Genomic DNA, 25,701 nt, shown 5'->3' on the forward strand with positions numbered 1-25,701 from the left:
CTCGCCCAACTTGTCAAAGAAAATGGTACAATGTACTGGATGAACATGGGCTGGTCGGGGTTGGCAGAATTAAAATGGAAACAGAAGTGACTCGAACCCATACTGCCAGGAGCACTCTGCATCTGGCGTACAAGACACCTTAACCAGTCGACCTACACAACCGGACAAAAGAGGAAGGTAGCCGAGGCTAATTCCCCATCCCTCCCGCCGGCACTCTGATGGTAATCTTGGGCAAGGTATTTTATCAAATCACCTCATTCCGATTTATCTGGCGTACAGGTGTCCTGTACGCCAGATGCAGAGTGCTCCTGGCACTATGGGTTCGAGTCACTTCTGGGGTGTGAGTTTTCAGTTATATATATATATATATATATATATATATATATATATATATATATATATATATATATATATATATATATATATATATATAGGGGGGTACCACCTCTGGTGCAATTATAGGGACCCACAGCCTCAGAGAAGGGAACACAGAGCATTCAGGGAAAAACTTGCCATTTAACTCTGAATACGTAAGAGTGTTCGCTTCTCCTACCACCCCAGTTTTTTTATGGTGTACACTTTATTATGCAAGGTTATACAGTTACATATCTGATTTTATACAATAAATTAACATTAGGAGGACACAAAAAAAAATTCGCTTCTTAGAGGCTGTAGATTTCCTCGAATTCCTTCGACGCCGGGCAGGAACCGAGGATGCAGCGAGCATTCCCTCTCTGGATCGCGATACTGAGGCGCTGAAAGAGAAAACTTGCTGCTCTAGAGTCTCTTGTGGTGTCAATGAGCTTGGAACCAAGATCCTTAAGAAACCATCTTGCACTCTCTCCCCATATATATATATATATATATATTATGACGGTGTTCCCCCCCTTATATTTCTCCCACGCCTGCAGTAAGAGTCATGTCCACTTTACCCGAGCGTTCTCTACGTCGCAGGCATCAGTTTGGTATATGTGGGGGAATGTAGTGTTCTCGGAGTGCCGAGAAATTTATAAAAGAAGAGTATTTTGGGCTGTGATTTAGGCCCTTTAGGAAGCCAATATGGCGCTGGCTCTTCTGTTTTCCCGCTAAAACTGTGTGACGTCAGTGACACCGGATTGGTCACCGACAGCAATGCGGCACAGGGAGCCAATGAAAACCTCCCGTGGCGAATGTGACGTCACGAAGGAAGGGGGGTCTGGTCAGAGCGCCACGGCGGCGCCATGAGTCTGACACGACACGTCAAGGTGGTTGGACGTGCGAAGATTGGTCCTGTCAGTTTGACAGTTGTTTCCCGCTCCCGTGGATTTTACGCGTCACCCGAAGTCTGCCAGCACTCTGTGAGGTCTTCCTTCGTTCATGTGTTGGACCAGAGAGGGAATCGACGGGATATTGAGCAACAAGTGCTCCAGGACAGGTACTGTGTAAGAAGAAGTGAAGTCTGTGCAGTGACGTATGCGACGTCTGAGGCAGTTCACCCGTTTGTGACGGCGTAGTGGCTGGACCGAGCCACCGGGAAGCAGCGGAAGAAGAAAACTATTCGGGAATCCGAACGACTGCAGCCGAGACGTAGGCGGGCAGCCGTAGCTGGGAGGAGAAGTTGACGGCCGGGAGACCGACTCCAACCCTACTGAAGTCGAGGAGGAGCACGGACCTGCAGTGAAAAGGCACGGAGACGACGCGCTTATGGTGGGACGTTGATTGAGTTCCTGGAGGACACGACAGTGTGTGTGTGGGGGCGTTCCCTACACGAGGCATGAGCCAGGACCAGGAGCTACAACTCAACTCTCATCGGAGGATAGGTGGAAGTAGGTGATTCTAGTTTCCCTCCCAATTCCCCTTTAGTCAGCTATATTATTTAGCCTGAGTATTTTGTATGTCGTGAGCAAGGCTCACCTATGTCACAGTAAGGCACAAGTGTGCAGTGGGGCTACATAGAGTACCCACGATATTTATGATTATTATTGGTGTGTACAGGCACCCGGAGTAACTGATGAATTTACTGTGTTGATAACGTCTTTCATGAGATGTTGATAAGATCATTTAGTGAGAGAATATATATATAATTATGTCAGTGTTTGGAGTTAGGCTATGTGCCCAGTAACTATGTTATTACCATTATTGATGTCTGACTCATCCATATATATATATATATATATATATATATATATATATATATATATATATATATATATATATATATATATATGTCTATGCTCGTGTATTGAATAATCATTCATGTGTGCAGTGATTAATTGTGTTATTGCCCACGAAAGGAATTACTAAGAACTCCAGTGATATATACTTGCATACATTATCATTAAATGAAGGGCAGTGTGTAATACCATGACAGTGAATTATTGTCCCCTTTAATATAGAAATGTTTGATTGAGCACAAGATCAGTGTAGCTAAGTGTTCACGTGCTGTTGTCACAAATATTGTGTGTTCGATTTTCTAGTGATCTTTGAGAACTTAAAGAAACAGAGCGCGTGACGCCAGGAAAACAAGCAAACAGATAAAGTGTCATTCTCGCTTTTAGTCGCCCAGCTGATTTTGACATTGACGAGAGGGGGAGCGTTGCCGGCTTGGGCAGTTCATATTATATGTGTGGGAACGAGCGGCTCCCGCCTGAAACAGCTGTTTGCTTATTGATATAATCTTGTGATGTCTTTGAATGAGTTTTAAGTAAAATACAAAGTACATTGGTGTTTATATCATCCCCTCCATATTTCTTGTGGCTATGTAATACCTGAAAGCAGAGAGTGATAGAAGTAAATACCTGCCTGATATCAGACATATTGAGTGTGTTCTCGCCACTGTTACCACAATTCAACAAAACCACTGACGTGTTACTGGACACCGAAAACACCAGTTGGCGACCTTGTGGTTAGTAGTAGAGCCCTATGACGGGGCGGGCATACAACAGTTAAGTGAACAAGTTGTGTTCCCACTCCTTCTCGATCAGAGGCCAGTTGGGATTGACTGGGATACTCTCCTGGCGTACAGTGGCGCCGCGAGGATAGAGTGAAGACCCGCAGGGCTACGTTGAGTGACCTTGAGTGTACTGTTACTCGCCCCATTCCCCTCTCATTGGAGGTGAACCCCGACAATATATATATATATATATATATATATATATATATATATATATATATATATGTATATATATATAGTACCACCTCTAACTGGAAGAAGGGGAACCCATAGCCTCGGAGGAAACCACACACGCATAACGCATTAGAGGGAATGTTTAGATCCCCTCCAATACAGTTTCTGTGTGCTTTTCTCCTACCACCCCCTTCCTTTTTTTATTTTTTGTGCTTTATTATGTATTTGATGGTTACAAGATATATATGGGTAGATACAAAAATAATACAAAAAGTGCTTAAAGGTTATGGATCTCTTGAAAAACACGACAATGGGAAACATTGATGAATGTCACGGACAGGTTCGATCATTGTTGCAAGTCAAACACTTCTTCGAATTCCTCTGAAGTTGGACTAGTGCCCAAGACGCAACAGGCATTTCCCTTTTGAATCGCAACAATGAGGCGCTGGAACAAGAAACTTTTTGCTCTCTTGTCTTTTGTAGCGCTGATCAATTTATCCCCCAATTTCTTCAGGAAATTCAATGCACATTTTCCCCACGAACCTAGGGTCTCCGAGCTGATCGGAACAAAGCTGTAGCAGTGTGCCAGACCTCTGTATTTAATAATTTTCTGCGATTCCCTGAAAGAAGCAGCACCACCCTTTCACGTGTGCTGTAGTGGAGGTAGGTACTGGTCAGTGTGGCAGCGCACGTGTAGTCCCACACCACTTGCTTACCATCCTTCAAAGGAAGCAAGGTGACCCCATCTGGGCGCTTCTGAGGGCCATTAGGTCTGAATAAGTTTGGTTCTCTTTGTGCTGGGCAGCGGGCCGTGGCGAGGCTCCTCTTGATGATGTCGTTGACTTCTTCATGTCTTGCAATCTTACCCTGTGATTTACGAAATACCAGACCATGACGACCATATTGGTCTGCCATCGCAGTTTCGCAGATGCACCTATGTTCGGTGAGGATGGGGGCGGCAAGATAAAGGGCAACTCCAATGCGAAGAGCGTCATGACTGAGCCGAGTTTCCAGGGCTGCATTGGGCACAGCAAATAAAAAATCCCTGGTGTGAGGTGCTGTTACCGCTAGGAGGCGAGCTTAGTTTTCAGCATCAGCGTTGTCAATCACTGCTGTGACAGTCTTTTCCATTATGGGGCTATCCCAGTGGGTCTGCTTGTGGTCTTTTGGGACTTGTGGTCGGGGTTGAGGGTGTGCAATGGTGTCCCATTGTCTGGCTGCTTCGATGAACGTTTGATCATGAGTGCCTGTTGTCTCTCTCATGAGGATAAGAATTACAAAAATGATGGTAGCCGAGGATAAATCCCCATCAGCCCGCCGGCACTCTGATGGCAATCTAGGGCATGGTATTTTATCAAATCCCCTCATTTTTTGGGGCACACGTGAGGAACACAAATGCGAACAAGCCTGAATGGTCCCGAGGCATATATGCAACTGAAAACTCACACCCCAGAAGTGACTCGAACCCATACTGCTAGGAGCACTCTGCAACTGGTGTACAGGACGCATTAACCACTCCACCATCACGACCAGACAAAGATGATAGTAGCCGAGGCTAATTCCCCATCATCCCGCCGGCACTCTGATGGTAATCTTGGGCATTGTATTTTATCAAATCACCTCATTCTTTGGGGGCACACATGAGAAGCACAAATGTGAACAAGCCTGAATGGTCCCCAGGCATACATGCAACAGAAAACTCACACCCCAGAAGTGACTCGAACCCATACTGCCAGGAGCACTATGCAACTGGTGTACAGGGCACCTTATCCCCTCGACCATCACGACCGGAAAAAAGCTGATGGTAGTCGAGGCTATTTCTCAATCAGCCCGTCGGCACTCTGATGGTAATTTTTGGCATTGTATTTTATCAAATCACCTCATTCTTTGGAGCACACGTGAGGAACACAAATGCGAACATGCCTGAATGGTCCTCAGGCATATATGCAACTGAAAACTCACACCCCAGAAGTGACTCGAACCCATACTGCTAGGAGTATGGGTCCCACACTCTTCATCCAAAGTGTGATAAAAGCAGATATGACAAGAAAGAAAGGGATCATATGTAATTGCAGGAATGATTAGATGACCGACAGTTAGAAAGGTGGGGGCCGGGAGCTAATGTTCTGTTCTGGTTGGCAAGAACTGTATATATTTTAAGTCACTGGCTTAGCACTCTTTGCCTCCTAATTAATATCAGTCGAGGAATATAGGAAATTAGAAATAATTACAGAAAGCATCTGTTAGCTTATCGAAATGCCACAGAGAAGACATAGTGATCCAACACAACCTAACAAATGATTACATGTGAATCCTATGACAAATATATCTTCAGAAATATGGAAATTATACTGTATTTTTACTTAGTGAATGAGTAATTTAGCAATACAATAAATAATCCATCATTCGTTGTCAAATTAACATTATTGTCTATAATTTTGAATTTGGTAATTGTACAAAATTAGTAGCATTATATTTGTTGTTTACCTGTGTTGTGGTGTGGCTATGGGCCTGAGCCGCCACCCTCTGCAGCAGACGACCCACTTCCTGTGTCAGTATGCTGATAGTCTGCTGGTCCTCTGCTTTTTGTTCTGATAAATGTCTTTCTTTTTCTATTAGCTGCACCTGCAAAGAATAAATGTTTGTAAATGGAATGATGCAATTATTATAGATTTGCTCAGATAATCAGATTTACCAGCACTTGAGTCGAGACATTTTTAAGCATTGTGTTAGTAAATGTTAATGTAAACTTAAGAATGAGACCATTAACCGAGGAAACAGTACATTGTTATTTATAAACTGCTTTAATAAGAATATTGTCAATTTAACGTTTTCCTGATCTTTGTCAAGTATTGGTGTCTCTGCGTCCAGTTTCAGTGAAAGTGTTTTGGAAGGGAACAGTTTCATTTTTTTTTTTCAGCAACTTGAATATTATTATTTTCATTGTGTTTCTCTTGCTTGGAATAGTTCCATGTCAAGGAAATCTTCTTACACCAAAAGTATAGGAGACAGACTAAGAGCATTCCATCCTCTAGAGATGAGATGGGCTGCACTTCACTGCTCTATCCGGTATAAGTTTTCCCTGTTCCAGAGATGAATTGAGATTTGTTCTTCTAACCCCAAAGCTAGATTAAATTTTAAAATTGTTCAGCACTAATGAGCTCGATGTTAAAATCCTAGAAAAATTATTAATCATCCAATAAACCAATCAATCATCTGTTTCACTTACCAATTGGACTGGGAGTCACTGAATGATATGCACATAAAATAATATATTTTTTATTGTCAAGACAAACCATTATACAAACCAAACCAACTCTTTTGCAAACCTGCTGAGGAGTGACGGCTGACGTATCCAGCCTTGCATACCCTGTGTGCATTTTCATACTGTATCGGCATGCTGAGGCGCTGGAAAATGAAGCCGGTATATTTGGTATAGGGCCTCTTGTTGTTTCAATTAGCCTAGAACCCAGTTCATTAAAAAAATTGCTGGTACTTTTACCCCACGTGCCGAGTGTCTCAGAAGCAATGGGGACAAAACTGTTGTGGAGATCCAGTTCACTCTATTTGCGGGATTTGGCTGAATCTTTGTGAGTGGCAGCGCCACCCGGTTGTGCAACAATGAAGTCAATGCAGGTGTTAGCCAGGGTTTTTTTGCACGTGTAGTCCCATACCAACTGCTTGCCATTCTTCAAGGTGTTCACTGTGATACCATCAGGGCGACCAGTAAGAGCATCAGAGTTACTATGTGTTAGGTAACCGGTAACACACACACACACACACACACACACACACACACGCACACACACACACACACACACACACACACACACACACACACACACACACACACACACACACACACACACACGTACACACACACACACACACACACGCGAAAGAGGAACTGCTAGCAAGGAAGTGTTGTCTAAAAGGTGTAGAGAAGTTCAAGAAAATATTCCTGCAGAGGGATATGACAAGGGAAGAGAGAATACGGACAGCAGACGCGAGGAAGGAGCGCAGGGAGAGAGAAGGAAATCAGAGTACCACAACCCAGAACCCTACAATCCCAGAGGGAAGTGGAGAACCCTCCTCAAACAGTGCAACAGCCACAGGGATTGGGGCACCACCCCCACATTCTACCCAACAGACACCCAACCTGCTCCATCCCCTGTCAGCCCCCCACTAAGTACCCACCTAGGGCACCCTCCCCCCACCCACCCCCCTCCCCCCACTCACCCCCCTTCTTCCCCTCACCCCTCTCCCCAGGACCTCCCTTCCCCCCCCATCCCCCATGCCCTCCCTTCTCCCACATGCCTTCCCGTCTCTCCCACCCCCATGCCCTCCCTTCTCCCCCTCCCCCCTAAGCCCCCCACTCTCCCCCACCCCACCTAAGTCTTCCCCTCTCCCCCACTCCCCTAAACCCTCCCCTCTTCCTCACCCACCTCAGCCCTCCCTTTTCCCCCACGCCCCCCCAAGCCCTCCACCCTTTTCTCTCCCCCCAAGCCCCCCCATCTCCCCTATCCCCCACAGCCTCTCCTCCCCCCATGCTTCCCCAACCCTCCCTCTCTTACCCACCCCCTGTACCCTCCCCCTCTTATCCACCCCCTGTACCCTCCCCCTCTTATCCACCCCCTGTACCCTCCCCCTCTTATCCACCCCCTGTACCCTCCCCCTCTCCCCCACCACCCCAAGCCCTCCCTCCTCCACCAATCCCCCCATGCCAGGTCCCCCCAGCTCCCACTCACCCCAGATCCCAAAGGTCCCCCCCAGAAAAGAAGCAGAAGAGAGTCAGTTTCAGGGTGATGTACTCGAACATAGATGGGATCACAAGCAAGACAAGTGAACTAAGGGAAAGAGCACAAGAAGTTAACCCAGATGAAATCGGACTCACTGAAACAAAACTCTCTGGAATCATAACGAATGCCGTGTTTCCCCAGGAGTATACAGTAATAAGGAAAGAGAGGGAAGGTAGAGGAGGCGGCGGAGTGGCCCTACTCATGAGAAGGGAATGGAGTTTTAAGGAGATGGCCATCCCGGGCTGTGAGGAGTTCAGAGACTACATAGCAGGCACCATAACAATGGGAGGACCAAGAATAGTAGTAGCAGTAATATACAACCCTCCACCAAATGACAGGAGACCCAGTCAAGAGTATGAAAACAACAACAAGGCAGTTAACACTATAATTGAGAGGGCAGCCTCTGCTGCCTGTAGAAATAGATCCCACCTGCTCATCATGGGCGACTTCAATCACGGAAAGATTGACTGGGAGAACAAGGAACCGCATGGAGGCGAGGATACGTGGAGAGCCAAACTATTGGAGGTGGTGACAAGCAACTTTTTAACGCAGCATGTCGGAGAACCCACAAGGATGAGAGGCAATGACGAACCAGCGAGACTCGACCTAGTCTTCACTCTGAACGACTCCGACATAAGAGAAATCGGTTTTGATGACCCAGTAGGAATGAGCGACCACAGTGTACTGGTGTTTGAGTACTTGATTGAAGAAGGGTTATTGAACTCGAGGAGGGATACCGAAACCAAAAGGTTAGCATACCGAAAGGGAAACTATGAGGGGATAAGAAAATTCCTAACAGATATAGCATGGGAAACAGAGCTCAGGGGAAAGACGGCCCAAGATATGATGGATTACATCACGCAGAAGTGCAAGGACGCAGCAAACAAGTTTGTCCCAGTCCAAAAGGAAAACAGAGAAATGAAGATGAGAAACCCATGGTTTAATCAAAGATGTAGGCTAGCTAAGCAGCAAAGTAAAAGGGCATGGAGAAACTATAGGAATAACAGGACACTGGAGAGCAGAGAAAGATACCAGAATGCCAGGAATGAATATGTCAGGATGAGAAGAGAGGCAGAAAGACAATACGAAAATGACATCGCAAGCAAGGCAAAGACTCAGCCTAAATTGTTGCATAGCCACATTAGGAGAAAAACAACAGTAAAGGAACAGGTTATGAGATTAAGGATAGGGGCGGAAGGATTCACTACAAATGACAAGGAAGTGTGTGAGGAATTGAATAAGAAATTCCAGGAGGTCTTCACCTTGGAACAAGGAGAAATTCCAGAGGTAAGTGAGGGAATAGCTAACCAGGAACCACTGGAAGAGTTTGAGATTACCAGTGGGGAAGTAAGGAAGTGTTTACTAGAGTTGAACGTGACGAAGGCTATAGGCCCAGATGGAATCTCCCCTTGGGTTCTAAAGGAAGGAGCAAGAGAACTGAGCCTACCACTCTCCATAGTGTATAACAAATCACTGGCAACAGGGGAACTGCCAGATATTTGGAAAGCAGCTAACGTAGTCCCGATATACAAGAAAGGGGATAGACAGGAGGCACTGAACTACAGGCCAGTGTCCCTAACCTGCATACCATGCAAGCTGATGGAGAAGATTGTGCGAAAAAAACTAGTGGAGCATCTGGAGCGAAGGAACTTTGTAACACAGCATCAACATGGGTTCAGGGATGGCAGGTCCTGCCTCACAGGGTTACTTGAATTCTACGACCAGGCAACAAAAATAAGGCAAGAAAGAGAAGGGTGGGCAGACTGCATATTTTTGGATTGTCAGAAAGCCTTTGATACAGTGCCACACAAGAGGCTAGTGCGAAAGTTGGAGATGCAGGCTGGAGTGAGAGGGAAGGTACTCCGGTGGATAGAGGAATACCTAAGCAACAGGAGACAACGAGTCTGTGTGAGGGGTGAGGTCTCAGATTGGCGAGACGTCACAAGTGGAGTCCCGCAGGGGTCAGTCCTTGGACCTATACTGTTTCTGGTATATGTAAATGATCTCCCAGAGGGTATAGATTCGTTCCTCTCAATGTTTGCCGACGATGCAAAAATTATGAGGAGGATTGAAACAGAGGATGATAGTAGGAGGCTACAAGATGACCTGGATAGACTGAGTGAATAGTCCAACAAATGGCTGTTGAAGTTCAACCCGAGTAAATGCAAAGTAATGAAACTAGGCAGTGGAAACAGGAGGCCAGGCACAGGATACAGAATAGGAGATGAAGTACTTAATGAAACAGACAGAGAGAAAGATCTAGGAGTTGATATCACACCAAACCTGTCTCCTGAAGCCCACATAAAGAGAATAACGTCTGCGGCATATGCGAGGCTGGCTAACATCAGAACGGCGTTCAGGAACCTGTGTAAGGAATCATTCAGAATCTTGTACACCACATATGTAAGACCAATCCTGGAGTATGCGGCCCCAGCATGGAGCCCGTACCTTGTCAAGCACAAGACGAAGCTGGAAAAAGTCCAAAGGTATGCTACTAGACTAGTCCCAGAACTAAGAGGCATGAGTTATGAGGAAAGGCTGCGGGAAATGCACCTCACGACACTGGAAGACAGAAGAGTAAGGGGGGACATGATCACAACCTACAAAATCCTCAGGGGAATCGACCGGGTAAACAAGGATGAACTTTTCAACACTGGTGGGACGCGAACAAGGGGACACAGGTGGAAGCTGAGTACCCAAATGAGCCACAGAGACGTTAGAAAGAACTTTTTCAGTGTCAGAGTAGTTAGCAGATGGAATGCATTAGGAAGTGATGTGGTGGAGGCTGACTCCATACACAGTTTCAAATGTAGATATGATAGAGCCCAATAGGCTCAGGAATCTGTACACCAGTTGATTGACGGTTGAGAGGCGGGACCAAAGAGCCAGAGCTCAACCCCCGCAAGCACAATTAGGTGAGTACAATTAGGTGAGTACACACACACACACACACACACACACACACACACACACACACACACACACACACACACACACACACACACACACACACACACACACACACACACACACAAACACATACACACACACACACACACGTGACAACCCATCAACATGGGTTCAGGGAGGGTAAATCTTGCCTTACAGGCTTGATAGAATTCTATGATCAGGTGACAAAGATTAAGCAAGAAAGAGAAGGATGGGCGGACTGCATATTTTTGGACTGTCGGAAAGCCTTTGACACAGTACCCCATAAAAGGTTGATGCATAAGCTAGAGAAACAGGCAGAAGTAACTGGTAGGGCGCTCCAGTGGATAAAGGAGTACCTAAGCAATAGGAAGCAGAGAGTTACAGTGAAGGGTGAGACCTCAGAATGGCGGGAAGTCACCAGTGGAGTCCCACAGGGCTCTGTGCTTGGACCTATCCTGTTTCTGATATACGTAAATGATCTCCCAGAGGGTATAGACTCATTCCTCTCAATGTTTGCTGACGACGCCAAAATTATGAGAAGGATTAAGACAGAGGAGGACAGCTTGAGGCTTCAAGAAGACCTGGACAAGCTGCAGGAATGATCGAACAAATGGATGTTAGAGTTTAACCCAAGCAAATGTAATGTAATGAAGATATGAGTAGGAAGCAGGAGACCAGATACAAGGTATCACTTGGGAGATGAAATACTTCAAGAGTCAGAGAGAGAGAGAGAAAGACCTGGGGGTTGATATCACGCCAGACCTGTCCCCTGAAGCTCATATCAAGAGGATAACATCAGCAGCATATGCCAGGTTGGCTAACATAAGAACGGCCTTTAAAAACTTGTGTAAGGAATCTTTCAGAACATTATATACCACATATGTCAGACCAATCCTGGAGTATGCGGCTCCAGCATGGAGTCCATATCTAGTCAAGCATAAGACTAAACTGGAAAAGGTTCAAAGGTTTGCCACCAGACTAGTACCCGAGCTGAGAGGTATGAGCTACGAGGAGAGGCTACGGGAATTGAACCTCACTTCGTTGGAAGACAGAAGAGTTAGGGGGGACATGATCACCACATTCAAGATTCTCAAGGGAATCGACAGGGTTGATAAAGACAGGCTGTTTAACACAAGGGGCACACGCACTAGGGGACACAGGTGGAAACTGAGTGCCCAAATGAGCCACAGAGATATTAGAAAGAACTTTTTTAGTGTCAGAGTGGTTGACAAATGGAATGCATTAGGAAGCAATGTGGTGGAGGCTGACTCCATACACAGTTTCAAGTGTACATATGATAGAGCCCAATAGGCTCAGGAACTTGTACACCTGTTGATTGACGGTTGAGAGGCGGGACCAAAGAGCCAGAGCTCAACCCCCGCAAGCACAACTAGGTGAGTACAACTAGGTGAGTACACACGTTGACAACTCTAGATGCAACTAAAGCAGTTGGACCAGACAAAGTATCACCGTGGATACTAAAAGAAGCAGCACAGGCCCTCAGCGTGCCTCTGGCAATGATCTTTAATGAGTCACTTATGTCAGGAGAATTGCCCAGTTGCTGGAAGAAGGCAAATGTCGTGCCGATCTTCAAGAAAGGTGATTGGGAGGAGGCACTTAACTATAGACCTGTATCACTGACAAGCATCTTCTGTAAAATACTGGAAAGAATAATTAGGCTACGACTGGTTGCACACCTGGAGAACATTAGGTTTGTGAACAAACATCAACATGGGTTCTGGAAAGGGAAATCGTGCCTAACAAACCTTCTGGAATTCTATGATAAAATAACGAGGATAAGACAGGACAGAGATGGTTGGGCAGACTGCATATTTCTGGACTGCCAAAAAGCCTTTGATACAGTACCGCACATGAGACTGCTGTTCAAGCTCGAGAGGCAGGCGGGGGTGGGGGGAAAGGTCTTAGCATGGATAAGGAACTACCTAACAGGAAGGAGCCAAAGAGTTACGGTAAGGGGCGAGAAGTCGGACTGGCGAACAGTAACAAGTGGAGTACCACAAGGATCAGTGCTGGGACCAATTCTATTTCTTGTATATGTTAACGACATGTTTGCAGGCGTAGAGTCCTACATGTCGATGTTTGCTGATGACGCAAAGTTGATGAGAAGAGTTGTGACAGATGAGGATTGCAGGATCCTCCAAGGGGACCTGAACAGGTTGCAGAGATGTCAGAGAAATGGCTACTGGAATTCAACACGAGCAAATGTAAAGTTATGGAAATGGGACTAGGAGATAGGAGACCAAAGGGACAGTACACAATGAAGGGGAACAGCCTACCTGTGACGACGCGTGAAAGAGACCTGGGGGTGGACGTAACACCTAATCTATCTCCTGAGGCACATATAAATAGGATAACGACAGCAGCGTACTCTACACTGGCAAAATAATGTTAGAACATCATTCAGAAACCTAAGTAAGGAGGCATTTAGGGCGCTTTACACTGCCTACGTGAGGCCAGTCTTAGAGTATGCCGCCTCATCATGGAGTCCCCATCTGAAGAAGCATATAATGAAACTGGAAAAGGTTCAGAGGTTTGCAACGAGACTTGTCCCAGAGCTACGAGGGATGGGGTATGAGGAGCGCCTGAGGGAACTGTGCCTTACGACACTAGAAAGAAGAAGGGAGAGGGGGGACATGATAGGAACGTATAAGATACTCAGAGGGATTGACAGAGTGGACATAGACGAAATGTTCACACGGAATAGTAACAGAACGAAGCGACATGGATGGAAGCTTGAAACTCAGATGAGTCACAGAGATGTTAGGAAGTTTTCTTTTAGCTTGAGAGTAGTGGGAAAATGGAATGCACTTCAGGAACAGGTTGTGGAAGCAAATACTATTCATAATTTTAAAACCAGGTATGATAGGGAAATGGGACAGGAGTCATTGCTGTAAACAACCGATGCTCGAAAGGCGGGATCCAAGAGTCAATGCTCGATCCTGCAGACACAACTAGGTGAGTACTAGGTGAGTACACACACACACACACACACACACACACACACACACACACACACACACACACACACACACACACACACACACACACACACACACACACACACACACACACACACACACACACACACACACACACACACACACACACACGCACACACGCACACACGCACACACACACAAACACACGCACACACACACACGCACACACACACACACACATACACACGCACACAAACACACACACACACACACACACACACACACACACACACACACACACACACACACACACACACACACACACACAGGGAGGAGGAGGAGTGGCCCTACTCATGAGAAAGGAATGGAGTTTTAAGGAGATGGTTATCCCGGGCTGTGAGGGTTTCAGAGACTACATAGCAGGCACCATGACAATGGGAGGACCAAGGATAGTAGTAGCAATAATATATAATCCTCCACCAAATGACAGAAGACCCAGTCAAGAGTACGAAAGCAACATCATGGCAGTTAACACTATAATTGAGAGGGTAGCCTCTTCTGCCTGTAGAAATAGATCCCACCTGCTCATCATGGGGGACTTCAATCACGGCAGGATTGATTGGGAGAACAAGGAACCGCATGGAGGCGAGGATACGTGGAGAGCCAAACTACTGGAGGTGGCGACTAGAAACTTCGTAACCCAGCATGTCAGTGAACCCACAAGGATGAGAGGAAACGACGAACCAGCGAGACTCGACCTGGTTTTCACCCTGAACGACTCTGACATAAGAGAAATTAGTTTTGAGGACCCAGTAGGAATGAGCGACCACAGTGTATTGGTGTTTGAGTACCTGATTGAAGAAGGGTTATTGAAATCGAGAAGGGATACCGATACCAAAAGGTTAGCATACCGAAAGGGAAACTATGAGGAGATAAGAAAATGCCTAGCAGATATAGCATGGGAAACAGAGCTCAGGGAAAAGACGGCCCAAGATATGATGGAATACATCACGCAAAAATGCAAGGATGCAGCAAACAAGTTTGTCCCAGTCCAAAAGGAAAACAGTGAAATGAAGATGAGAAACCCATGGTTTAATCAGAGATGTAGGCTAGCTAAGCAGCAAAGTAAAAGGGCATGGAGAAACTATAGGAATAACAGGACACTGGAGAGCAGAGAAAGATACCAGAATGCCAGGAATGAATATGTTAGGATGAGAAGAGAGGCAGAAAGACAATACGAAAATGACATCGCAAGCAAGGCAAAGACTCAGCCTAAATTGCTGCATAGCCACATCAGGAGAAAAACAACAGTAAAGGAACAGGTTATGAAATTAAGGTTAGGGGCAGAAGGATTCACTACAAACGACAAGGAAGTGTGTGAGGAACTGAATAAGAAATTCCAGGAGGTCTTCACCTTAGAGCAAGGAGAAATCCCAGAGATAAGAGAGGGAATAGCTAACCAGGAACCACTGGAAGAGTTTGAGATTACCAGCGGGGAAGTAAGGAAATGTTTACTAGAATTGGATGTGACAAAGGCTATAGGTCCAGATGGAATCTTCCCTTGGATACTAAAGGAAGGAGCAGAAGAACTGTGCCTCCCGCTCTCCATGGTGTATAACAAATCACTGGCAACAGGGGAACTGCCAGAAATTTGGAAAGCAGCTAACGTAGTCCCGATATACAAGAAAGGGGATAGACAGGAGGCACTGAATTACAGACCAGTGTCCCTAACCTGCATACCATGCAAGTTCATGGAGAAGATTGTGCGAAGAAAGCTAGTGGAACATCTGGAGCGAAAGAACTTTGTAACACAGCATCAACATGGATTCAGGGATGGCAGGTCCTGCCTCACAGGGTTACTTGAATTCTACGACCAGGCAACAAAAATAAGGCAAGAAAGAGAAGGGTGGGCAGACTGCATATTTTTGGATTGTCAGAAAGCCTTTGACACAGTGCCACACAAGAGGCTAGTGAAAAAACTGGAGATGCAGGCTAGAGTGAAAGGGAAGGTACTCCGTTGGATACAGGAGTACCTAAGTAACAAGAGACAACGAGTCAGTGTGAGGGGTGAGGTCTCAGATTGGCGAGACGTTACGAGTGGAGTACCGCAGGGGTCAGTCCTTGGACCTATACTGTTTCTGATATATGTAAATGATCTTCCAGAGGGTATAGAATCGTTTCTCTCAATGTTTGCCGATGATGCAAAAATTATGAGGAGGATTGAAACTGAGGACGATAGTAGGAGGCTACAAGATGACCTAGACAGACTGAGTGAATGGTCCAACAAATGGCTGTTGAAGTTCAACCCGAGTAAATGCAAAGTAATGAAACTAGGTGGTGGAAATAGGAGGCCAAACACAGGATACAGAATAGGAGATGAAGTACTTAATGAAACGAACAGAGAGAAAGATCTAGGAGTTGATATCACACCAAACCTGTCTCCTGAAGCCCACATAAAAAGAATAACGTCTGCGGCATATGCGAGGCTGGCTAACATCAGAACAGCGTTCAGGAACCTGTGTAAGGAATCATTCAGAATCTTGTACACCACATATGTAAGACCAATCCTGGAGTATGCGGCCCCAGCATGGAGCCCGTACCTTGTCAAGCACAAGACGAAGCTGGAAAAAGTCCAAAGGTATGCCACTAGACTAGTCCCAGAACTAAGAGGCATGAGTTACGAGGAAAGGCTGCGGGAAATGCATCTTACGACACTGGAAGACAGAAGAGTAAGGGGAGACATGATCACAACCTACAAAATCCTCAGAGGAATCGACCGGGTAAACAAGGATAAACTATTCAACACTGGTGGGACGCGAACAAGGGGACACAGGTGGAAACTGAGTACTCACATGAGCCACAGAGACGTTAGAATGAACTTTTTCAGTGTCAGAGTAGTTAACGAATGGAATGCATTAGGCAGTGATGTGGTGGAGGCTGACTCCATACACAGTTTTAAATGTAGATATGATAGAGCTCAGTAGGCTCAGGAATCTGTACACCAGTTGATTGACAGTTCAGAGGCGGGACCAAAGAGCCAAAGCTCAACCCCCGCAAGCACAAATAGGTGAGTACAAATAGGTGAGTACACACACACACACACACACACACACACACACACACACACACACACACACACACACACACACACACACACACACACACACACACACACACACACACACACACACACATCATCATTTTGCAGAATGCTTGCCAAGAAAGGGACATACAAATGAACAGAAGAAAGTGAGCTTCAAGGCGATGTACACTAACATAGACGGGATTTCAAATAAAACAAGTGAACTTGGAGAATGGGCACTAAAAGAAAACCCAGACATAATAGCACTCACAGAAACAAAGTTAACGAAAATCATAACAAACGCAGTGTTTCCACAGGGCTACTATGTAGTGAGGAAAGAGAGAGAAGGGAGAGGAGGAGGTGGGGTAGCTCTGCTACTAAGAGAAGGTTGGAGTTTCGAAGAGATGGTAATTCAGAACTGTGAAAGTTTCAGTGACTACATTTCAGGCACCATAGCAACTGGAGGACAGAAAATTATAATAGTAGTCATATATAACCCCCCACCAAATGACAGAAGACCCAGACAGGAATATGATAGAAACAACTTGACCACCATCAATATAATAGAGAGAGCAGCTTCTGTGGCTAGCAGGAACGGATCCAGACTTCTAATCATGGGAGACTTCAACCATGGGAAGATAGATTGGGGGAACAGAGACCCACAAGGAGGCCCAGACACATGGAGAGCTAAGCTGCTGGATGTGGCAACAAGAAACTTTCTAAGTCAACACGTCAAGGGACCGACAAGAATGAGAGGAGGGGATGAACCAGCCTTGCTTGGTCTGATATTTACCCTAAATGAGTCGGATATAAGGGAAGTTAAGTTGGAAGCCCCCTTGGGAATGAGTGATCACAGTGTATTGAGCTTTGAGTACCTGGTTGAACTGGGAATTATCACCACCAAAAAAGAACTGGGAACCAAAGGGCTGGCGTACCGAAAGGGAAACTATGAGGAAATGAATAAATTCCTATGGGATATACATTGGGACACAGAACTCGGAACCAAGTCCGTACAAGACATGATGGACTATGTCACCCAAAAATGTCAGGAGGCTGTAAGCAGGTTTGTCCCAGCCCGACAGGAAAAAACAGAGAAGCAAAGGAAGAATCCGTGGTTTAATAAGGAATGTATGAAAGCAAAGGAGCTGAACAAAAGGGCATGGAGGAACTTCCGTAATAACAGAACACCAGAAAGTAGAGAGAGATACCAGAGAACCAGGAACGAGTATGTCAGTGTGAGAAGAGCAGCTGAGAAAAGGTATGAAAATGATATAGCTAATAAAGCCAAGACCGAACCCAAGCTACTACACAGTCACATAAGGAGGAAGACAACAGTGAAGGAACAGGTGATGAAACTTAGGGTGGGCGAGGACAGGTACACAGAGAATGACAAAGAGGTGTGTGAAGAACTCAACAAAAGGTTCCAGGAGGTCTTTACAATAGAACAGGGAGATGTCGCGGCGCTAGAAGAGGTGGCAGCAAACCAGGTGACCTTGGATAGGTTCGAAATTACAAGAGATGAGGTCAAGAAGCACCTATTGGAGCTGGATGTGAGAAAAGCTGTTGGGCCGGATGGAATCTCGCCATGGGTATTGAAAGAGTGTGCAGGAGCACTTTACCTACCACTCTCCATAGTGTATAGTTGGTCACTGGAAACGGGGGACCTACCAGAAATATGGAAGACTGCTAATGTAGTACCAATATACAAAAAGGGTGAAAGACAAGAGGCACTGAACTACAGGCCAGTGTCCTTAACTTGTATACCATGCAAGGTGATGGAGAAGATTGTGAGAAAAAGCTAGTAACACATCTGGAGAGAAGAGACTTCGTGACAACCCATCAACATGGGTTCAGGGAGGGTAAATCTTGCCTTACAGGATTGATAGAATTCTACGATCAGGTGACAAAGATTAAACAAGAAAGAGAAGGGTGGGCGGACTGCATTTTTTTGGACTGTCGGAAAGCCTTTGACACAGTACCCCATAAAAGGTTGATGCATAAGCTAGAGAAACAGGCAGGAGTAACTGGTAGGGCGCTCCAGTGGATAAGGGAGTACCTAAACAATAGGAAGCAGAGAGTTCCAGTGAGGGGTGAGACCTCAGACTGGCGTGAAGTCACCAGTGGAGTCCCACAGGGCTCTGTACTTGGACCTATCCTGTTTCTGATATACGTAAATGATCTCCCAGAGGGTATAGACTCATTCCTCTCAATGTTTGCTGACGACGCCAAAATTATGAGAAGGATTAAGACAGAGGAGGACAGCTTGAGGCTTCAAGAAGACCTGGACAAGCTGCAGGAATGGTCACACAAATGGCTGTTAGAGTTTAATCCAAGCAAATGTAATGTAATGAAGATAGGGGTAGGAAGCAGGAGACCAGATACAAGGTATCACTTGGGAGATGAAATACTTCAAGAGTCCGAGAGAGAGAAAGACCTGGGGGTTGATATCACGCCAGACCTGTCCCCTGATGCTCACATCAAGAGGATAACAGCAGCAGCATATGCCAGGTTGGCTAACATAAGAACGGCCTTTAGAAACTTGTGTAAGGAATCTTTCAGAACATTATATACCACATATGTCAGACCAATCCTGGAGTATGCGGCACCAGCATGGAGTCCATATCTAGTCAAGCATAAGACTAAAATGGAAAAGGTTCAAAGGTTTGCCACCAGACTAGTACCCGAGCTGAGAGGTATGAGCTACGAGGAGAGACTACGGAAATTAAACCTCACTTCGTTGGAAGACAGAAGAGTTAGGGGGGACATGATCACCACATTCAAGATCCTCAAGGGAATTGACAGGGTTGATAAAGACAGGCTGTTTAACACAAGGGGCACACACACTAGGAGACACAGGTGGAAACTGAGTGCCCAAATGAGCCACAGAGATATTAGAAAGAACTTTTTTAGTGTCAGAGTGGTTGACAAATGGAATGCATTAGGAAGTGATGTGGTGGACGCTGACTCCATACACAGTTTCAAGTGTAGATATGATAGAGCCCAATAGGCTCAGGAACCTGTACACCTGTTCATTGACAGTTGAGAGGCGGGACCAAAGAGCCAGAGCTCAACCCCCGCAAGCACAACTAGGTGAGTACAACTAGGTGAGTACACACACACACACACACATACACACACACACACAGAACGCTCAGCAAAACGCTCACCAAGAAGAGAACATGAGAAGGGACAGAAGAAAGTGAGCCTCAGGGCAATGTACACTAACATAGATGGGATTACAAATAAAACAGATGAATTTGGAGAATGGGTACTTGAAGAAAACCCAGACATAATAGCACTCACAGAAACAAAGCTAACGAAAACCGTAACAAATGCAGTGTTCCCACAGGACTACTGTGTTATGAGGAAAGAGAGAGAAGGAAGAGGTGGTGGTGGTGTAGCTCTGCTGGTAAGAAAAGGCTGGGATTTTGAGGAAATGGTTATTCAGGGTTGTGAAGATTTCAGTGACTATATAACAGGTACAATAGAAACTGGAGGACAAAATATTGTAGTCGCAGTCATATATAACCCGCCACCAAATGATTGAAGACCCAGACAGGAATATGATAGAAACAACATGGTCACCATTAAAATTAACATAATAAAGAAACAGTGTCTCTTGCTAGTAGAAATGGATCTGGACTACTAATGATGGGGGATTTCAACCACGGGAAGATTGATTGGGAAAACAGAGACTCGCATGGAGGTCCAGATACATGGAGAGCTAAGCTGCTGGACGCGGCAACAAGAAACTTTCTTAGCCAGGATATCAAGGGACCGACAAGAATGAGAGGTGAGGATGAACCAGCTATGCTTGATCTGATATTTACCCTTAATGAGTGGGATATAAGGGAGGTTAAGATGGAAGCACCCTTAGGAATGAGTGATCACATTGTATTGATCTTTGAGTACATGGTAGAGCTAGGACTTATCTCCCCCTAAAAAGAACTAGAAAACAAAAGACTGGCATGCCGAAAGGGGAATTTTGAGGGGATGAGAAGATTCTTAAGGGATATACCATGGGGCACAGACCTCAGAGCTAAGTCGGTACAAGACATGATGGACTATGTCACCCAAAAGTGTCAGGAGGCAGTAAACAGGATTATCCCGGCCCAAAGGGAAAAATCCGAGGAGCAAAAGAAGAATCCATGGTTTAACAGGGCATGTATGGAAGCAAAGGTACTGAACAAAAGGGCGTGAAGGAACTTCCGAAATAACAGAACACTAGAAAGCAGAGAGATACCAGAGAACCAGGAATGAGTATGTTAGTGTGAGAAGGGAAGCAGAGAAAAATTATGAAAATGACATAGCAAGCAAAGCCAATACCAATCCAAAGCTACTCCACAGTCACATCAGGAGGAAAACAACAGTGAAAGAACAGGTAATGAAACTTAGAAACAGGCGAGGACAGGTATACAGAGAATGACAAAGAGGTGTGTGAGGAACTCAACAAGAGGTTCCAGGAGGTCTTCACAATAGAACATGGGGAGGTCACTGTGTTAGGAGAGGGGGCAGTAAATCAGGCGGCCTTGGAAGGGTTCGAAATTACGAGAGATGAGGTCATGAGACACCTGTTGGATCTGGATGTGAGAAAGGCTGTTGGTCCAGACAGGATCTCACCATGGGTATTGAAAGAGTGTGCAGAGGTACTCTGCTTGCCACTCTCCATAGTGTATAGTAGGTCACTGGAGACGGGAGACCTACCAGAAATATGGAAGGCGGCTAATGTGGTCTCAATATACAAAAAGGGTGACAGACAAGAGGCACTAAACTACAGGCCAGTGTCCTTAACTTGTAAACCATCTTGAGGTTATCTTGAGATGATTTCGGGGCTTTAGTGTCCCCGCGGCCCGGTCCTCGACCAGGCCTCCACCCCCAGGAAGCAGCCCGTGACAGCTGACTAACTCCCAGGTACCTATTTACTGCTAGGTAACAGGGGCATTTAGGGTGAAAGAAACTTTGCCCATTTGTTTCTGCCTCGTGCGGGAATCTAACCCGCGCCACAGAATTACGAGTCCTGCACGCTATCCACCAGGCTACGAGGCCCAGTGGAGACCATGCAAAGTGATGGAGAAGATCGTGAGAAAAAATCTAGTAACACATCTGGAGTGAAAGGACTTCGTGACAAATCGCCAACATGGGTTCAGGAAGGGTAAATCTTGCCTTACTGGCTTAATAGAATTCTACAATCAGGTGTAAAAGATTAAGCAAGAAAGAGAAAGCTGGGAAGACTGCATTTTTTTGGACTGTCGGAAAGCCCTTTGATTCAGTCCACCATAAGAGGCTGGTACATAAGCTGGAGAGACAGGCAGGAGTAACTGGTAAAGTGCTCCAGTGGATAAGGGAATACCTAAGCAATAGGAAGCAAAAAGGTAAAGTGAGGGGTGAGTCCTCAGATTGGCGTGGAGTCTCACAGGGCTCTGTACTCGGTCCTATCCTGTTTCTGATATACGTGAACGATCTCCCGGAGGGTATAGACTCATTCCTCTCAATGTTTGCTGACGATGCTAAAATTATGAGGAGGATTAAGACAGAGGAGGACTGCTTGAGGCTTCAAGAAGTTCTAGACAAACTAAAGGAATGGTCGTACAAATGGTTGTTAGAGTTTAACCCAAGCAAATGTAATGTAATGAAGATAGGTGTAAGGAGCAGGAGGCCAGTTACAAGGTATCATTTGAGAGATGAAATTCTACACGAGTCAGAAAGAGAGACCTGGGGTTGATATCACGCCAGACCTGTCCCCTGAAGCCCATATCAAGAGGATAACATCAGCAGCATATGCCAGGTTGGCTAACATAAGAACGGCATTTAGACACTTGTGCAAGGAATCATTCAGAACTTTGTATCCCACCTATGTCAGACCAATCCTGGACTGTGCAGCCCCAGCATGGAGTCCATACCTAGGTAAGCATAAGACCAAACTGGAAAAAGTTCAAAGGTTTGCCACCAGACTAGTACCCGAGAGTCTCTCCTCGTATGAGCTACGAGGAGAGACTACGGGAGTTAAACCTCACGTCGCTAGAAGACAGAAGAGTTAGGGGGGATATGATCACGCGTACAAGATTCTCAGATGAATTGACAGGGTAGCTAAAGACGGGCTATTTAACACAAGGGGCACACGCACTAGGGGACACAGGTGGAAACTGAGTGCCCAAATGAGCCACATATTAGAAACAATTTTTTTTTAATGTCAGAGTGGTTGACAAAGTGGTTAGTGACAGAGTGGTTGACTCCATACACAGTTTCAAGTGTAGATATGATAGAGCCCAATAGGGTCAGGAACCTGTACACCAGTTGATTGACAGTTGAGAGGCGGAACCAAAGAGCCAGAGCTCAATCCCCGCAAGCACAAATGGGTGAGTACACACACACACACACATATATATACATATATATATATATATATATATATATATATATATATATATATATATATATATATATATATATACATATATATATATATGTCGTACCTAGTAGCCAGAACGCACTTCTCAGCCTACTATGCAAGGCCCGATTTGCCTAATAAGCCAAGTTTTCATGAATTAATTGTTTTTCGACTACCTAACCTACCTAACCTAACCTAACCTAACTTTTTCTGCCACCTAACCTAACCTAACCCATTAAGATAGGTTAGGTTAGGTTAGGTAGGGTTGGTTAGGTTAGGTCATATATCTACGTTAATTTTAACTCCAATAAAAAAAAAATTGACCTCACAAATGAAATAGGTAGCTTTATCATTTCATAAGAAAAAAATTAGAGAAAATATATTTATTCATGAAAACTTGGCTTATTAGGCAAATCGGGCCTTGCATAGTAGGTCAAGAAGTGCGTTCTGGCTACTAGGTACGACATATATATATATATATATATATATATATATATATATATATATATATATATATATATATATATATATATATATATATATGTCGTACCTAACAGCCAGAATTCACTTCTCAGCCTACTATGCAAGGCCCGATTTGTCTAATAAGCCAAGTTTTCATGAATTAATGTTTTTTCGTCTACCTAACCTACCTAACCTAACCTAACCTAGCTTTTTTTGGCTACCTAACCTAACATTACCTATAAAGATAGGTTAGGTTAGGTTAGGTAGGGTTGGTTAGGTTCGATCGTATATCTACATTAATTTTAAATCCAATAAAAAAAAATTTACCTCATACATAATGAAATGGGTAGCTTTATCATTTCATAAGAAAAAAATTAGAGAAAATATAATAATTCAGGAAAACTTGGCTTATTAGGCAAATCGGGCCTTGCATAGTAGGCTGAGAAGTGAGTTCTGGCTACTAGGTACGACATATATATATATATATATATATATATATATATATATATATATATATATATATATATATATATATATATATATATATATATATATGTCGTACCTAGTAGCCAGAACGCACTTCTCAGCCTACTATGCAAGGCCAAATTTGCCTAATAAGCCAAGTTTTCATGAATTAATGTTTTTTCGACTACCTAACCTAACCTAACTTAACTTTTTCTGCTAGCTAACCTAACCTAACCTATAAAGATAGGTTAGGTTAGGTTAGGTAGGGTTGGTTAGGTTCGGTCATATATCTACGTTAATTTTAACTCCAATAACAAAAAATTTACCTCCTACATAATGAAGTGGGTAGCTTTATCATTTCATAAGAAAAAAATTAGAGAAAATATATTAATTCAGGAAAACTTGGCTTATTAGGCAAATCGGGCCATGCATAGTAGGCTGAGAAGTGCGTTCTGGCTACTAGGTACGACATATATATATATATATATATATATATATATATATATATATATATATATATATATATATATATATATATATATATATATATATATATATATATATATATATGTCGTACCTAGTAGCCAGAACGCACTTCTCAGCCTACTATGCAAGGCCCGATTTGCCTAATTAGCCAAGTTTTCATGAATTAATATATTTTCTCTAATGTTTTTCTTACGAAATAATAAAGCTACCCATTTCATTATGTATGAGGTCAATTTTATTTTATTGGAGTTAAAATTAACGTAGATATATGACCGAACCTAACCAACCCTACCTAACCTAACCTAACCTATCTTTATAGGTTAGGTTAGGTTAGGTAGCCGAAAAAGTTAGTTTAGGTTAGGTTAGGTAGGTTAGGTAGTCGAAAAATAATTAATTCATGAAAACTCGGCTTATTAGGTAAATCGGGCCTTGCATAGTAGGCTGAGAAGTGCGTTCTGGCTACTAGGTACGACATATATATATATATGTTGTACCTAGTAGCCAGAACGTCGTACTCGGCCTACTATGCAAGGCACGATTTGCCTAATAAGCCAAGTTTTCCTGAATTAATATATTTTCTCTAATTTTGTTCTTATGAAATGATAAAGCTACCCATTTCATTATGTATGAGGACAATCTTTGTTTATTGGAGTTAAAATTAACGTAGATATATGACCGAACCTAACCAACCCTACCTAACCTAACCTAACCTATCTTTATAGGTTAGGTTAGGTTAGGTAGCCGAAAAAATTAGGTTAGGTAAGTTAGGTATTCGAAAAACAATTAATTAATGAAAACTTGGCTTATTAGGCAATTCGGGCCTTGCATAGTAGGCTGAGAAGTGCGTTCTGGCTACTAGGTACGACATATATATATATATATATATATATATATATATATATATATATATATATATATATATATATATATATATATATATATATATATATGTCGTACCTAGTAGCCAGAACTCACTTCTCAGCCTACTATTCAAGGCCCGATTTGCCTAATAAGCCAAGTTT

General features: G+C 44.3%; 1 protein-coding gene across 1 annotated transcript in view; it reads right to left on the minus strand.

Annotated features, from left to right (window-relative positions):
- LOC123758542 (uveal autoantigen with coiled-coil domains and ankyrin repeats) overlaps window positions 1-25,701 on the minus strand; it is a 196,957-nt gene that overhangs the window by 44,000 nt on the left and 127,256 nt on the right. The window contains exon 12 of the mRNA XM_069322922.1: window positions 5,594-5,731. Within this exon, the coding sequence (XP_069179023.1) occupies window positions 5,594-5,731 (138 nt within the window). The remainder of the gene's footprint in view (window positions 1-5,593; window positions 5,732-25,701) is intronic.

This window comes from Procambarus clarkii, chromosome 11 (genome assembly GCF_040958095.1).
Source record: "Procambarus clarkii isolate CNS0578487 chromosome 11, FALCON_Pclarkii_2.0, whole genome shotgun sequence".
In the NCBI taxonomy this organism is placed as follows: Eukaryota; Metazoa; Arthropoda; class Malacostraca; order Decapoda; family Cambaridae; genus Procambarus; species Procambarus clarkii.